General features: G+C 40.7%; 1 protein-coding gene across 2 annotated transcripts in view; it reads right to left on the bottom strand.

Annotated features, from left to right (window-relative positions):
* Positions 1 to 831: 831 nt before the first annotated feature.
* LOC138759065 (microtubule-actin cross-linking factor 1-like) overlaps positions 832 to 14,911 on the bottom strand; it is a 30,747-nt gene continuing 16,667 nt past the window's right edge. The window contains exons 6-8 of one of the 2 annotated variants that reach the window (XM_069928927.1): positions 12,562 to 12,685; positions 10,961 to 11,056; positions 832 to 6,092 (exon numbers count right to left, since the gene is read on the bottom strand). In XM_069928927.1, the coding sequence (XP_069785028.1) occupies positions 6,085 to 6,092; positions 10,961 to 11,056; positions 12,562 to 12,685 (228 nt within the window). In that variant the 3' untranslated portion in view covers positions 832 to 6,084. The remainder of the gene's footprint in view (positions 6,093 to 10,960; positions 11,057 to 12,561; positions 12,686 to 14,911) is intronic. The other variant, XM_069928928.1, reaches the window with a different exon arrangement.

Here is a 14,911-nt window from a genome sequence, read left to right as displayed (position 1 = left end):
CATAAGAATATACATTTTCGAAGTGCTGAGGATCTGGGGACTAGACGACCTGAAACAGCCCCTGGCTCAATTTCTTCATTGCCTAGACCCCAAAGATTTCCTGTGCGGCTGAAAAAAAATCTATTGCTACCAAATGAAGGATGGCGCTGGAATTACCCATTCCCCGGAAGAAGGTGCGTGTTCCCAAGAAGTAGAAAGCCTTTTGATTTCAATGGAGGGAGCACACAGGAAAATGTCTCCATTGTTGGAAATGCATCAGGTCGACGTCGATTCAATCCAGTTAAAGAAGTTTTGTGGCATAAAGGTTATAAGTCTACTTTTCGTTACCCTGCAGTGTTGAAGGTGTTTTACGGAGTCTATCAATTTTGGTTTTTTGAAACTGATTGTGAAGCAATGATTTTTGCTGACTCATGGCCAGATATAAGAGGACAAAGACATAGTCCAGCATTATCTCCTAAAGAAAATTTTGGTAGCTCTGGAAAAGGAAGAAATGGCAAAAATGGGAAAAAAACAGGAATGGAAAGAGTCCAACTTCTGAAATGGGATTTTCAAGATTGGAGTCTTTTGGGTTAAAAGAATTTTTTTATTCTATTTTTTCTTTTGTTCTTATAATATTTTGATGTTACTGACTGTTTGGCTGGGCAAGGAGAGATTTGGACTTTCTTTACTAGTCATCAGCCACTGGTGGGTGACCCACACCCAATTTTTGTTTAGGGGATTACTACCTTTTGGTAGTTTTTTTTGGGGGGGGGGGGTTTCTTTTTTTTTCCTTTTTCTTTATTTTTAAATTTTTTTTATTTTTAATTTTTTTGTAGTTTTTAATTTGTGATTTTTTTATTGGAGGGCCTATATACATTAATTTGAGTTTTTATATAAAGATATTATTGGTATTTAGTAATAATAGTAGATATGTCAAAGTTGAGGTTTGCTACTTTTAATGTTCGAGGATTAAATAGTTAGATTAAACGTAAGCGGGTCTTGGCATATATTAAGAAAATGAAAATTGATATTGCTTTTTTACAAGAAACACATTTGAATGTGAAGGAAAGCGTGAAATTAAAAAGGAACTGGGTTGGGCATGTATATTCTTCTTCATTTAATTCTAAGGCTAAAGATGTAGCTATTTTGATACGTAAAAATGTATCTTTTGAATTACAATCAAAGGAGAAAAAGGCAGAAAAAATAAAAATTTAAAGAAGCTAAAAGTAGATATTGTATTTTTGCAAAGGACTCATTTGACAGAAAAAGAACATTTGAAGTTGAAGAGAGATTGGTCAGGACATGTAATTTTTTCTTCATTAAACTCTAAAACTAGAGGCGTGGTGATATTAGTTAATAAAAAAAAACTTTTTGCTGTGGATTTTTTTTTTGATAATGTTGGAAGAGTACTGATTGTTAATTGGAAGATTTTTTTCTGAAAGTTGGACTTTAATGTATGTTTATGCACCAAATGAAGATGATCAGACATTTATTTCAGGGACATTTTTAAATTCGAATCAGGCATATGGGAATGTGTTAGTCGGAGTAGATTTTAACTGTTGTTTGGATCCCTTGTTGGACAAATCTCCAAAAATTGTTGAAAGAACTAAAATGGCAAAAAGACTGTTTAGGATGATGGAGGATTTAAATTTAGTGGAAATTTGGAGGAAATTAAATCCAACTGAGAAAGATTATTCACTTTATTCAGCTCGGCATAATTCTTTCTCTAGAATAAATGTATTTTTGATTTCTGTGCATTTACAAGTAGATTTAATTTTGCAGAATATAAAAGTAGGTTATTCTCATATCCTTCATTAAATGTTTAGGGACTGAATTAACTGAGACAGCTTATCGATGGAGGTTTAATGAAAAGTTATTGAAGAGACCAGATTTCATTTAGTAGATGAGAGATCAAATTATTTTTTATTTACAAATGAAAGAAAATTCAGTTCAAAGTAAATTTATTTTGTGGGATGCTTTAAAAGCATATTTGAGGGGACAAATTATTAGCGATACAACTAAGAGAGAAAAAAACTATTTATTCGTAAGTTTAAATTTGGAAAAGGAAATCGAAGGCTTGGAGAAAAAAATTAAAAAAAATTATACAGAGGATGAAAGGATAAATTTATCTAAAGTGAAATTACGTTATAATTTACAAACGTATAAATATGAGAAAATGATTTTGCAGTCTAAACAATGTTATTATCAATTTGGAGAAAGAGTGCATATGGTTTGGCATGGCAACATAAAACTGAGCAAGTATCAAGGACAATTAATGCTATTAGGAAGAATGGAGAAATTACATAAATGAATACTGATGAATTTTTAAAATTTTATGAAAATTTATATATGTCAGAGGGTTATCAAAAAATGGATCAAATTGATTTATTTTTATCTAGTTTAAATTTGCCAGTGTTGAATGAATTTGAGGTAAAGAATTTAGATATTTTATTTACTGAATTAGAATTGAGAGAAGCTTTGCAATCGATGCCTGATGGGAAATCTCCTGGATAGGATGGATTTAAGGTGGTGTTTTATAAAAAATTTAATGATTTATTATTTCCATTATATAAAGATGTTTTGAAACAAGCAACTAAAATGGATGTATTTCCAGAATCTTTCTCAAAAGCATTGATTACAGTTATACCTAAAAAAAGAAAGGAACTCTTTAAAAGTGTCACCTTACAGACCGATATCATTATTAAATGTTGATTATAGATTGGTGTCAAAAGTTTCAGATAATAGGTTAGTGAATTATTTGCCAAATTTTTTTACGTAACAATCAGGTAGGGTTTGTCAAAGACAATATAGTTAAATTGTCATCAGATAATATAGTTAAATTGATTTCATTAATTAATGCTAAAAACAACAAGATAATCAACCAACGGATATATCTTTGGATGCTGAGAAGGCATTTGATCGAGTTGAGTGGAAGTTTTTGTTTAAAGTATTGGAAAAATTTAATTTTGTTCCATTTTTTAGGGGTTGGGTTAGGGCTTTATATGCAGAACTTACGACAAGGGTAATAACGAATGGTGAGATTTCAAAATCTTTTAATTTATCTTGTTCTACAAGACAGGGTTTTCCTCTTTCACCTGCTTTACTTGCTTTGGTGACAGAACCTTTAGCTCAGGCTGTTTGACATGATTTTGGTGTTAGAGGACTTAAAGTGAGAGAAAATGAAAATAAAATTAGCTTATTTACACATGATGTTTTTGTATATTTAACTAATCCAAAAACTTCACTAAAATTATCACAGGACTTGTTGAATAAGTATGGTAAATTATCGGGATATGAGATTAATTGGAAAAAGAGTGAGGTTTTACCAATAGCAGAAGAAGATTTTATGGATTGTAGACAAATTACTAAATTTAGATGGTCAAATAAAATTAAATATTTAGGAATAGTTGTAAATAAAAATGATCATGAATTATTTATTTTGCATTATGTACCTTTATTAAATAAGGTTAAAATTGATTTAGATAAGTGGAAAGATTTACCACTGACCTTAATAGGAAGAGTGAATTGCATAAAGATGAACATTTATGCTCGAGTACAATACTTTTTTCAATTTATTCCTTGCATAGTTGGGTTATTCTTATGGAAAGGTAAATTATCGAGGGTTTCTTTCCAAAAATGGACTTGGCATTATAAATTGGGTGGTTTGCAATTACATTGTTCTTATAATTATTATGAGGTGGCACCGATGAAGTTTATTAATTGGTTATTTGATAATCAACAATCTCCTAGGTGGGCAAAGATAAAGATGGCTCAGATTTTGGAAAATAATATTAATCATTTCATTTATAAATGGAATCATTTATTGTTACAAGAATTTAAATTATCCGTTTTTCGACATATAATGAATATTTGGTAAAATCGCAATTTAATTCTTGATTCTATCGGAATAGTTTCGATAAGATCACCATTATATCAGAATAAATTAATTCCCTTTTCATGATAGAATCCTTACTTAAAAGATTGGGAAATTAAAGGATTAGTGAATGTAATAGATTGTTTTGAAGCAGGGAGGTTTTGTTCATTTAAAAGGTTGCAGGAAAGATATGGTATTGCATCAAATTCTTTGTTTATTACCAACTTTGAGATTATTTAAAGAAGAATTATGGGAAGGAAATAAATTTACCAGGTCAAAAGAAATTTGAATTATTAATTGCAGATAAAGGTGAAAAATGCTTTATTTCTGATATGTATAGGTTGTTGCAGGAGAAAATGGAAGAAGACAAATGGGAAAGAATTAAATATTATTTTGACATGGGGGGAATCGTCAAAACTGTGTGTTGACGGTGTTAGGAAGTTAATTAATGTGAGGTATACTATGGTCAATTAGAATTTTTTGCATCAATTATATTCAACCCCTGAGAAATTGAAGAGATATGGATTCAGTTTAACAGATTTCTGTTTTAGATGTAGAGAGCAGAAAGTTACTTTTGTACATTCAGTTTGGTCGTGAAAGAAAATTAAGCATTTTTGGGAGGAAATTATAAAATTTTTGAGGGATTTGTTTCAAAGGGATATTTAATGGATCCAAAAATATGTTTGTTGGGTTATGTTAATGTTCCATTTGTTGATTCAAAATGCCTAAACCATATTTGGCTTTGTTAAGATTTGGGTTAGCAGTAGCGAGAAAATATATAGCTGTCACATGGAAGAATATAAACTTGCAAAGATGGCATAACGGATTGCACTCTTGTCTATATTTAGAAAAATTAACATATAATGTAAGTAATTACTCTTTTTTATTTATATGTGGTGTTTATATTTGAAACACATGGCTATAGAAATTAAATCAATGTTGTAATGTTGGCAGACCAATCAGGGAATATTTGATACATTTCTCTAAGGTTTTGGGGGAGGAGAGGTTGTTTTTTTTTCTTTATTTTGGTTATTTTTTTCTTTTTTTGGTTTTTATTGTATTAGTAAGGGGGAGGGGATGTAGTTTACAGTTATTTTATGTGTATTTGATTTTCTTTATGTAATTTGAGAATATTAAATAAAATCTTTCAAAGAATCGAGTGTGTATGTGTGTGTGTGGGGCGTGTGCGTCAGGGTTTGTGTGTGTGGGGGTGTGGTAGGAACTGCCGCTGATCCCCGAGTCCTCCCCACTGCCGCCGCTGATCCCCGACCCCTCCCCACTGCTGCCTGACACATCGATTCCTCCAGACACTCGAGATTCCAGCCGGCTTCTCTGAGCCGACAGGGTGTCACGGTTGATGTAGTGGTTAGGGCAATGCCTTTACATGGCCAGTGGTCAGGACTGGACCTCAGTTTGAATTCTGCGCTGTCTGTCAGAAAGTTCTCCTCCTCGTTGCTATCAAGTGGCTTCTGTGTTCAATCTTGCCTTTGAAAGTTCTTCTGCATTCAGGACAGGTTGTTCCAGATGGCAGATCAGGCTTGGGTTGGTACGGCCTCTCCTCTCATCTTCTTCTATTTCTGCACATCTGCTGGCTTCAAAGGTTGCTGTTCCCTCTCAGATGATGGTTTGCCAGACCTTTCTGTCCATGGTTCATCCACCCTTTGACAGGTCTTGTTTTTCATCCTGCAGGGTGTCTAGCCACCCTCCTCACCAGGCAAGCCTGGTGGGGGAGCCGGTTTAGTCGCCGACCACTCGACCATGCGACAGGTAGTACTGGGTTACATGGTACCAGTAGCACTCAGGCGAGTGACCTGACACAGATCCTTGTTTACTCTTCACTTCATGCAAAAAGGCTCCCAAGTGCTCATGTTGACCACGACTGTGGCCAATATGCCTTTGTTGAAGAGCCTCAGGATCCGTACTTCCATTTCTGTTCATCTAATACTAGAAGGGGTGTCCTATAGTTGTTTCCTTGATGCAGAGTTAAAGGCTTTGGTGTGGGTGATGAATGACGTGTACAAAGGTTGGATCTGTTCACTACACTTTTTTGGAGTTGTCGAATTTTTAGGTGTTGGCAGAAATCTCGCTTGAACTTTGTTGAGATCCTCCAGGACTGGATGTAGAAATACCTGAACATGTTGATTGTGTTTCCAAGTGTGGCTGCCTTATTGACAGTTGGTCCTGCTACCAGCTCGACTTCCAGCACAAGTTGTTGTCCTCCCTTCTGCGCTTCACGAATCTACAAGCAATGGAAACAAAAGTCATTCAAGGGAAGAGATGAACAGAGTTGAGGAAGATCACGCGAAGACGACCAATGGTCTTCAGCTCAAAATCATCTTCACTTTTTCGTAAAGATTCAGAGACAATAGAAACCCATTAATCCCCTATCCCTCTATCCCTCCCCCTTCGTCGACAACTCTTCCTCCCTCTCCCTCCCTCTCCTTCCCCTCTAACTCTCACTCTCTACGAATATCCCTCCCCATCCTCAAAAACTCTCCTTTCCTCTCCCTCTCCTTTTCCCCTCACCCTCTCCCTCTATCACTCCCCTTTCCTCGACAACTCTCCCTCCCTCTACTTTCCTCTCCCTCTCCCCCTCACCCTCTCCCAAAATCCCTCCCCTCAAAAAATTTCCCTCCCTTTCCTCCTCTTTCCCCTCTCCCTCTCCTTCCCCTCTCCCTCTCCTTCTCCTGCCCTCACTCTCTCCCTATATCCCTCCCATTCCTCAAAAACTCTCCTCTCCTTTCCTCTCCCTCTCCTCCTCTTCCCCTCACCCTCTCCCAAAATCCCTATCCCTTCCTCAACAACTCTCCCTCCCTCTCCCTTTCCCCCTCCTTCACCTCCCTCTCCTTCCCCTCCTCACCCTCACCCCATTACTCCCCCTTCCTCGAAAACTCTCCCTCACTCTCCTTTCCTCTCCCTCTCCTTTCCCTCTCCTCCTCTTCCCCTCACCCTCAGCCTATATCGCTCCCCCTTCCTCACCAACTCTCCTTCTCTCCTTTCCTCTCCCTCTCCATCTCTTATCGCTCTCCTTCTCCTCTTACCCTCACTCTTCCCTATATCCTTCCCCATTCCTCGACAAGTCTCCCTCCCTCTCCATCTCCTTCCTCTCTCCCTCTCTTTCTTCTCACCCTCCCACTATCCCTCCCCTTCCTCGACAACTCTCCCTCCCTCTCCCATTCCTTCCACTTTCCATCATCTTCTCCTCCCCCACTCTCTCCCTATATCCCTCCCCCTTCCTCGATAACTCTCCCTCCCTCTCCTTCCTTTCCCCTCACAATCTCCCTATAACCCTCTGCCTTCCTTGACAACTATCCCTCATCCTCTTTCCCTTCTCCTTCTCCTTCCCCTCACCCTCTCCCTATATTCCTTACCCTTCCTCGACAACTCTCCCTCCCTCTTCTTTCCTCTTCCTCTCTTTCCCCTATCCATCGACTTCTCCTCTTCCACTTCCCCTATCCCTTCCCTTCTTTGACAACTCTCCCTGCCTCTCCCTCTCCTCTTCCCCTCTAACCCACCCCCTTCTTCGACAAGTCTACCTCCCACTCCATTCTTCTCTCTCTCCTTCCCCTCTCTTATGCCCCTCACCCTCTCCCTATATTCCTCCCCCTTCCTTTACAACTCTTCCTCCCTATCCTTTTCTCTCCCTCTCCTTCTCCACTTCCTCTCCTTCTCCTTAAACTCTCCCTGTATCCTACCCCCCTTCCTCGACATTTCTTCCTCTCTCCTTCCCCTTTCCCTCTCCTCCTCTTCCACTCACCCTCTCTCCCTCTATCCCACCGCCTTCCTTGACAACTCTCCCTCCCTCTCCTTCCCCACTCTCTCTCTTTTTCCTCTTCCCTTCACCCTCTCACTATATCCCTCCCCCTTCCTTGACAACACTCCCTCCCTCTCTTTTCCTCTCCCTCTCCTTCCCCTCTCCCTCCTCTTCCCCTCTCCCTCCCCTGAGTGAGGTGCTGGATTTGGGAGGGGGGGAGGTCAAATGCAAGGGAAAGTCTACAATATATCCTTTCTAGCATTGATGGAGAGAAGGATTTTGAGCTGAACGCTCTCTGCACCCTGAAAGAGACAACATGGTGGAGAGGATGGTAAAAAAACATCCAGCCTGCTGGACTTCATGATTTGGGGAACTGAGTGTAAAAGTTGGTGAGTCAAGTTACAGCTGTATAAAATTTTGGTTCGCCGCATTTGGAATATTACGTAGTGTTCTGGTCCCTGAATTCACGGAAGGATGTCGAAGATCTTGTAGACCTCTATCACGTCTCCTCTCATCCTTCTACACTCCAGCTCTGCGAACCTTGCCTCATGAGAATTGTTTCCCAATCCAGGCAGCATCCTGGTAAATCTCCTCTGTCCCCTCTCCTTCCTATAATGAGGTGACCAGAACTGAACATAATATTCTAAGTGAGTCATACCAAAGATTTATAGATTTGCAACATGACAACTCTACTCCTGAATTCAAACCACCTATGAAGGAATCTCAGCACACCATAATCCTTCTTCACTCTCCTATCAAACTGTGCGGCAACCTTGAGAAATGTGTAGATTTGCAACCCAAGGTTCCTCTGTTCATCCACACTCTTAAGTAACTGACCATTAACTCTGGACTCAGCCTTCTGGTTTGTCCTTCCAAAATGCATCAACTCTCAGTTATCTGGATTGAAATCCATCCACCACTTTTCTGCCTAACTCTGCATCCCACCTTCATCATTTTGTAACCTTTAACAGCCTTCATCTCCATCCACAACTCCTCCAAACCAACCTCCGTGACATCTGCAAACTTACTGACCTATCCATCCGCCTCTTCATCCAGGTGACATGAAAATCACAAAGAGCAGGGGTCGCAGAACAGATCCCTGCGGCACCAACCTCCAGGCAGAATACTTTCATTCCACTACGACACTCTGCTTTCTTCCGACATGACAGCTTTTATTTCATGCAGGTAATTTTTCGCTCATCCCATGACTCAGGACTTTCCGAAGGAGTCTCCTGTGACCGACCTTCTCAGACGCCTTGCTAAAATCCTCGTAGACCTCATCTATCACCGTACCCTCATTAATTTCTTTTGTAACCTCCTCCAAAGACTGAGTTAGATTTGTGAGGCCCAAGCTTGCCTTCACAAAGACATGCTGACTATCCTTGAGTAGAGTGTATTTCTCCAGATCTTCATAGATCCCATCCTTAAGAATCCCTTCCATTAGTTTACTCACCAATAATGTAAGACTAACCCTAATTCCCAAGATTCTCCCTATTACCTTTTTTAAACAAGGGGACTCTATTTACCATTCTCCAATCCACCCAAGTCGCGCTGCCGTCTATCTCCCTCCTTGCCCACGTGAGTGGTGCTGCTGTCTCACCCCCCTCCCACACATCTGGGTCACGCTGCTGCCTCTCCAACCCACCCCCCAACACCTTCACCAAGGGTCGATATCGACGACTTTGGAGACCCCTAATATGTTATTTAAAGTAACTTAATGTCACTTTATTCGATTCAGCAAAGAGTGGGGCAGGGAGGCAAGGTTAGGGGGGCTTTACTAAAGCTCAGCCTGGAGTGGTAGTTAATCCGCCACAGTTGACATGGCGTTGCAGTCGTGCTCCAATCTTCAAATATGCCTGGATGCAGCAGGCATGGATAATGCCGATGATTTGCCACAACCCATTTTTTATACACTTGTGGATGCATGAAACTATGCACCAGCTTTGATCTTTTTCAAATTTCGAACATGCGAGGCAGAAGCTTTAATAGTAAGAACCCATTTACTTGTTTCAGATGGTGAAGAGAAGCAACATCCACGTCATTCTGTGCATTTCTAAATGGCACATTGGGGAAGTAGTGAAATCAAATTGCATGAGTGGATGTAATTGCTTTGGATGAGACCTTAAACCACATCCTATATGGTTTTTAAAGAACATACAAGATTCTATCGTACAATAAATTCTGTTCTTTACCCGGCCTCGGGCCTAGTCGGTTCGAGCAGTGAGTCGGAGGAGGCGGAGACCAGAGTTTGGGCAGTGTTCGGAGGTGGAGCGAGTTGAGAGTGACAGGTTTAATTGGTCAAGGCTGATAAAAGGAGGGAAACGCAAAGGAGAGGCCAGCGAGGAGTGGCCCAGTGAGTAGTGGCCTGGTGAAAGAGTGGGGTTTCGAGGCTTTGGCTCGAGAGGGTTCAGCGAGTACAGGCTGAGGTCGAGTGTATCTAGATTAAGGTAAGACTATATTTTTTTTGTTATTTGCTCTTTCTAAGGTGAGGGGGAAGAGAGAAGGGTTGAGTGTGAGAGCAGTTTGCTCTTTTCAGTGTCAGATGTGAAAGGTCCTGGAGTCTTCGACCTCCTGGACATCCACGATTGCACTAGGTGTACTGAGCTGCAGCATCTCAGGGACCGTGTTAGGGAATTGGAGCTGCAGCTCAATGACCTCGACCTGGTCAGTGAGAGTGAGGCCATCATAGATAGGAGCTATAGCCAGGTGGTCTCAACAGGGCCACAGGAGGAGGATCAGTGGGTTCCAGTTAGGAGAGGGGAAAGGGAAGAGACAGATACAGGAGGGGGCACCTGTGACTGAAGCACTCAACAAATGGTACACCTCCTTGAGGAGCATTCAGGCTGGGGAAGGAATCAGTGGCTGTATCTCTGGCACAAGGTCAACCTCTGTTGCCCAAAAGGGTAGGGAAAGGAAGAGGAGGGTAATAGTTATAGGGGATTCGATGGTCAGAATGACAAATTGGGGATTCTGTGGATACGATTAAGGAAACAGATTGGTGCCAGGGTCTGGGATGTAACTTCCTGTGTCATTTCAGAACAAGTTGGATAGCTGCATGGATGTGAGGGGATTGGAGGGTTATGGACAGGGAGTGGGTAAGTGGGGCTAGAGGAGCCCACTTAAATCGGTGTGGACTCGAGGGGCCGAGATGTCCTGTATCTGGACTGTAATTGTCTCAGCCAAGATTTATCTTGCAATCAACATCATCTGGTCATTCCTGCATTGCTATTAGGGACCAGTTATGTGTGCAAAATAGCAATGTTTCTCAACTAGGTCAACGACCCTGCTTCATCAATCCAGAAATAAAACATTTCCAAAATCGCAGTGGTGAGAAGTGCCAGGTAAAAGTAAACCTTCAAGATCTTCCACTTGGACATTTGTCCGTTCCAACGTCCTCTTCTGCTCTGATGTTTCCTGACGCAAACGCTGGAATCTCTGTTCGATGGTAGCTAAAATGAACACAAGGTTCTGTTACACATACATTTAAAAATGTCTTCAAAGATTTACCATGTTTCCGGTGTTTTCTTCCCAACAAACACATTTTTTTGGTTTGGAGAGAGAACTGTGGGTTTAGTAATATTTAAAGCAATGCAGAACAGAAGATGACGAGAGAAAAGGTGAGCAAGGAATGAAAAAAGTTTGGAGGGAATCAACGTGAAATAGCAGACAAGTGAAATGAAGAACAGTGAAAAGGAAGGGACATTTGCAAAAGAAAATGGAGAGAGAAAGAGAGGGACAGTTGTGCAACTCTGTTGAAAACATGTTGACTTCAAGGCCTTTTACTCATCGAGAGGAGCAGGTGAAGTGGGGGGGAGCTGGGGCCGGGGAGGAGCAGGAACAACAAAGAATACCCTGCTGAATAGAGAAGACTCTGAGAGCAGCTGCAACCGTTCTCACCAGAACTGTATCCCGCCCTTCAGGTGCTCAGATGCATGGATCTTCAGTGCCCTCCCAGCACAGCATGAGAAATCCCCTCTCATTGGGGGGTCTTTGAGACATCACAGCCCTAAACACTTCCTTGGCTGCATGTTTGCCAGATGTTCACACTTGGTAAATGGCCGCTGCTTAACCTTCTACCATTTCTACATACCCTCTATTTCTATTAATAACTGATCAACAAGACAAACGGAAAATATAGAATTTCTGAGGTTTAGGAAAGGAAACAAAAATGTATAAAAATAAATGAGCTGATAGAGCATCTGGAAAAAAGAAAAGCAACATTAACATTTCGATGGAGCTCGTGACTTCACCGCCTTGCTGGCATATTTTAACATATGTTTCCTATTTCCAGTCTTGTTTCTATGATTGGAAGTTGTCTGGTTTCCAATCATTCAATCTTCTCTTTAATTGATGAGCCACGGACAAGTATGCATGACTGGAGCCTGGCTGCTTTATTAAATAATCGCAGAGCATCACTTTCAACGAATTCACTGCAAGAATTCCCATTTGCCGCCATTTTCATTTCCAACGCTCCAAATATGGTTCTCAATTCAGTACCTTTAATGCAACAATTTTATAAGACCCAACACTTCTAAGATGCACCACTCGAGCAGAAATTTCATTCAATAAACACACATTTTGCAATACTATTGCGATTCTGGCCTACGAGTCTGAATCACTGACCACAATTCAGTGGAGAAAGTTCGATTGAACTTTCTTAAATACTGCATTTTATTCAAACATTGAAGTGTGCACAGTTCTTTAGTAAATGGTCATTTTCAGAGCTGTTTATGAAATGATAGCCTATTTATGACGTGCTAGGTAAAGATGATTCAACATTTGAAATCCAATCAATTGCAATAAATATTTTAGAATGGTTCAAAGAGGTTGGTGGGTCCCCACTGGTAATTTGCACAATTTGAAAATGTCTAATTTACCAGCTGGAAGCATCACTTGTATTTGTTGGAATTAGAGAACCACCTTTTGATCTAAACATCAAATGTTGAAATGGTACCTGTGGTCTTTCGAAGCTGGACTATATTTGGAACAACGTCATTGCTCAAATTCAGCAGGCACTTTGCTGCCTCCTGTAACTTTTCGACACCATCTTCATGTTCAGAAATTTCTCCCTGAAGAACCTGTGATTTCAAAATGACACAATGACTCATTCACAATAAAATTAATATTTATTTCTGTATATCTTAGATTTGCCGATGCCTTGGTTAATTTCGATATTGTCTTTGGGTCAAGGAGATAAACAGCCTGTGAAGGCGATTCTATAAATTATCATAAATACCAACAACTCTCTGGCCTGCTTTGGGGTGAGGAGGCGAACATTTTCAAGGACCCAATAATCACAGGATATTGGAATTTTCTCAAACAACCAGATCAAACTTTCTATTGATCATTACTCATTACTCATTAATGCTTCGAGGTATTTAATACGCCTGATGTTTGAGCATTTTCTGATGCTGTTGAGCTCATCATCTTTATCTTGTCTACATCTCTTGACCGGCCCTGAAGTCCCCTTGCAAACCATCAAGGTCACAAGAAAATATTTAAAAATGTTCTGATGCTTAGATTTACATCAGCATTGATAAAATAATGCTGAAGAACTCATTTGGCTTTTCACCACTAATGGACATAGATTTGGCTGCAGAGGGTTATTCTGCATTATCGTTTTTCTGCCTGTCTACTTTTACTCCAGATGACCCCTCTCCCCAATCCATCATCCTTCAACGGTAAATATGTGTTCTCCCTCAGCAATCCGACCCGTTTGCAACTCCTATTCTCTCGAGCACTTAATGGCCCACAGCTTTTCTCCATGACCATCAATCCCAGGCCATTATTGCAATAAATGGTCCGATTTTTCTCTGACTGCAAGACCAGAAATGCCCTCCACCTCAATAAAGCAAAACTTTCTGATTTGTCTTTCTGATGCAAATTCCAATTCCTCAAACATCAACTCCAGTCAACATGATGCCATTAGTTTCGTTAATGATAGAGAAGGATAGGTCTGGGACTCGGGTTGAGATTTTAAATTGGAGAAAGGCCAATTTGAGGAAATTAGAAAGGAATGAGAAGGTGTTGACCTGGAAAAGTATGTGCGGGGTGAGTGGAAGACCTACAAAGGTGAAATTTGGAGAGTACAGACTTTGCATGTTCCTGTCAAGATTAGCAGGCTTAGGAATCTGGTTTGGAAGAAGAGAGGTGTGCAGCAGGTATAGACATCACAGAGCAAATGAGGTGCTTGAAGAGTATAGAAAATGCAAGAAAAAACCTCAAGAAAGAAACCAGGAAGGCTATGTGGATGATAATGGGGTAAATTGGATGAGTAAGCTTGCAGGTGTTGTGGACACTAAAGAAGGTTTTCAAAGCTTGCAGAGGGATCAGGACCAGCTGGAAACATGGGCTGAAACATGGAATTTAATGCAGATGTGTGTGAGGTGTTGCATTTTGGAAGGACAAGCCAAGAAAGGACATACATGGTAACCAGTCGGGCAGTGAGGAGTACGATAGAACAGAGGGATCTGGGAATACAGACATCTCATTCTCTGAAAATTGTGTCACATGTGGATAGGGTTGCAAAGAGAACTTTTGGCACATTGACCTTGATGAATCAAAGGATAAAGTATAATTTTCATTGGTGAGACCCAATTTGGATTATTGTGTGCCGTTTGGATCACCTAACTGCAGGAAGGATGGCAATTGTGCAGAGATTGACTTGGATGTGGCCTGGACGTCAGGAGCAGAGTTGTAGGAAAAGTTTAAACAGGTTATGATTTTATTCCCTGGAGTGTAGAATGAGGGAAGAATTGAGAGCGAGATTTAAAATGATGTGGAGGACAGAGTAAATATAGGTAGGCTTGTTCCACTGAGAGCAAGTGAAATACAAACCAGAGGACATGGGGTAAGGGTGAAGGGGATAAATTTAGGGGGAACATGAGGGAGAACGTCTTCACACAGAGTGAAGAGGTGGGAGAGTGGAACAAGCTGTCCGTTGAAGTGGTGACTGTGGGCTCAATTTTTAATTTGAAAAGAATTTGGACTGGTATATGGATGGGAGAGGTATGGAGGGCTATGGACTAGGTGCGTCAGAGGGCCTCGGCAGAAAAAGGGTTCGGAACAGACAAGAAGGGCCAAAGGGGCCTGTTTCTGTTCTGTAATATTGTAAGGTTCTATGGTTCGAATACTTCTTTGGAATAAATCTATCTCTGCCACTTTGCAAACAAATCTTACCTCCAAATGTGCTCCAAGTCACCACTTTCCTCCCACCTCCCTTCACCTGTTCCTGAAACCCCCATCTATGGAGTTATCGTCTCTGCACCTGATGATCCCATTAATGATTTGCTGAGATTTTTTGC

The sequence above is a fragment of the Narcine bancroftii genome, chromosome 3, assembly GCF_036971445.1.
Source record: "Narcine bancroftii isolate sNarBan1 chromosome 3, sNarBan1.hap1, whole genome shotgun sequence".
NCBI classification, from domain to species: Eukaryota; Metazoa; Chordata; class Chondrichthyes; order Torpediniformes; family Narcinidae; genus Narcine; species Narcine bancroftii.
The sequence above is the reverse complement of the archived record's forward strand: the minus strand, read 5'-3'. Positions and strand labels throughout refer to the sequence as shown.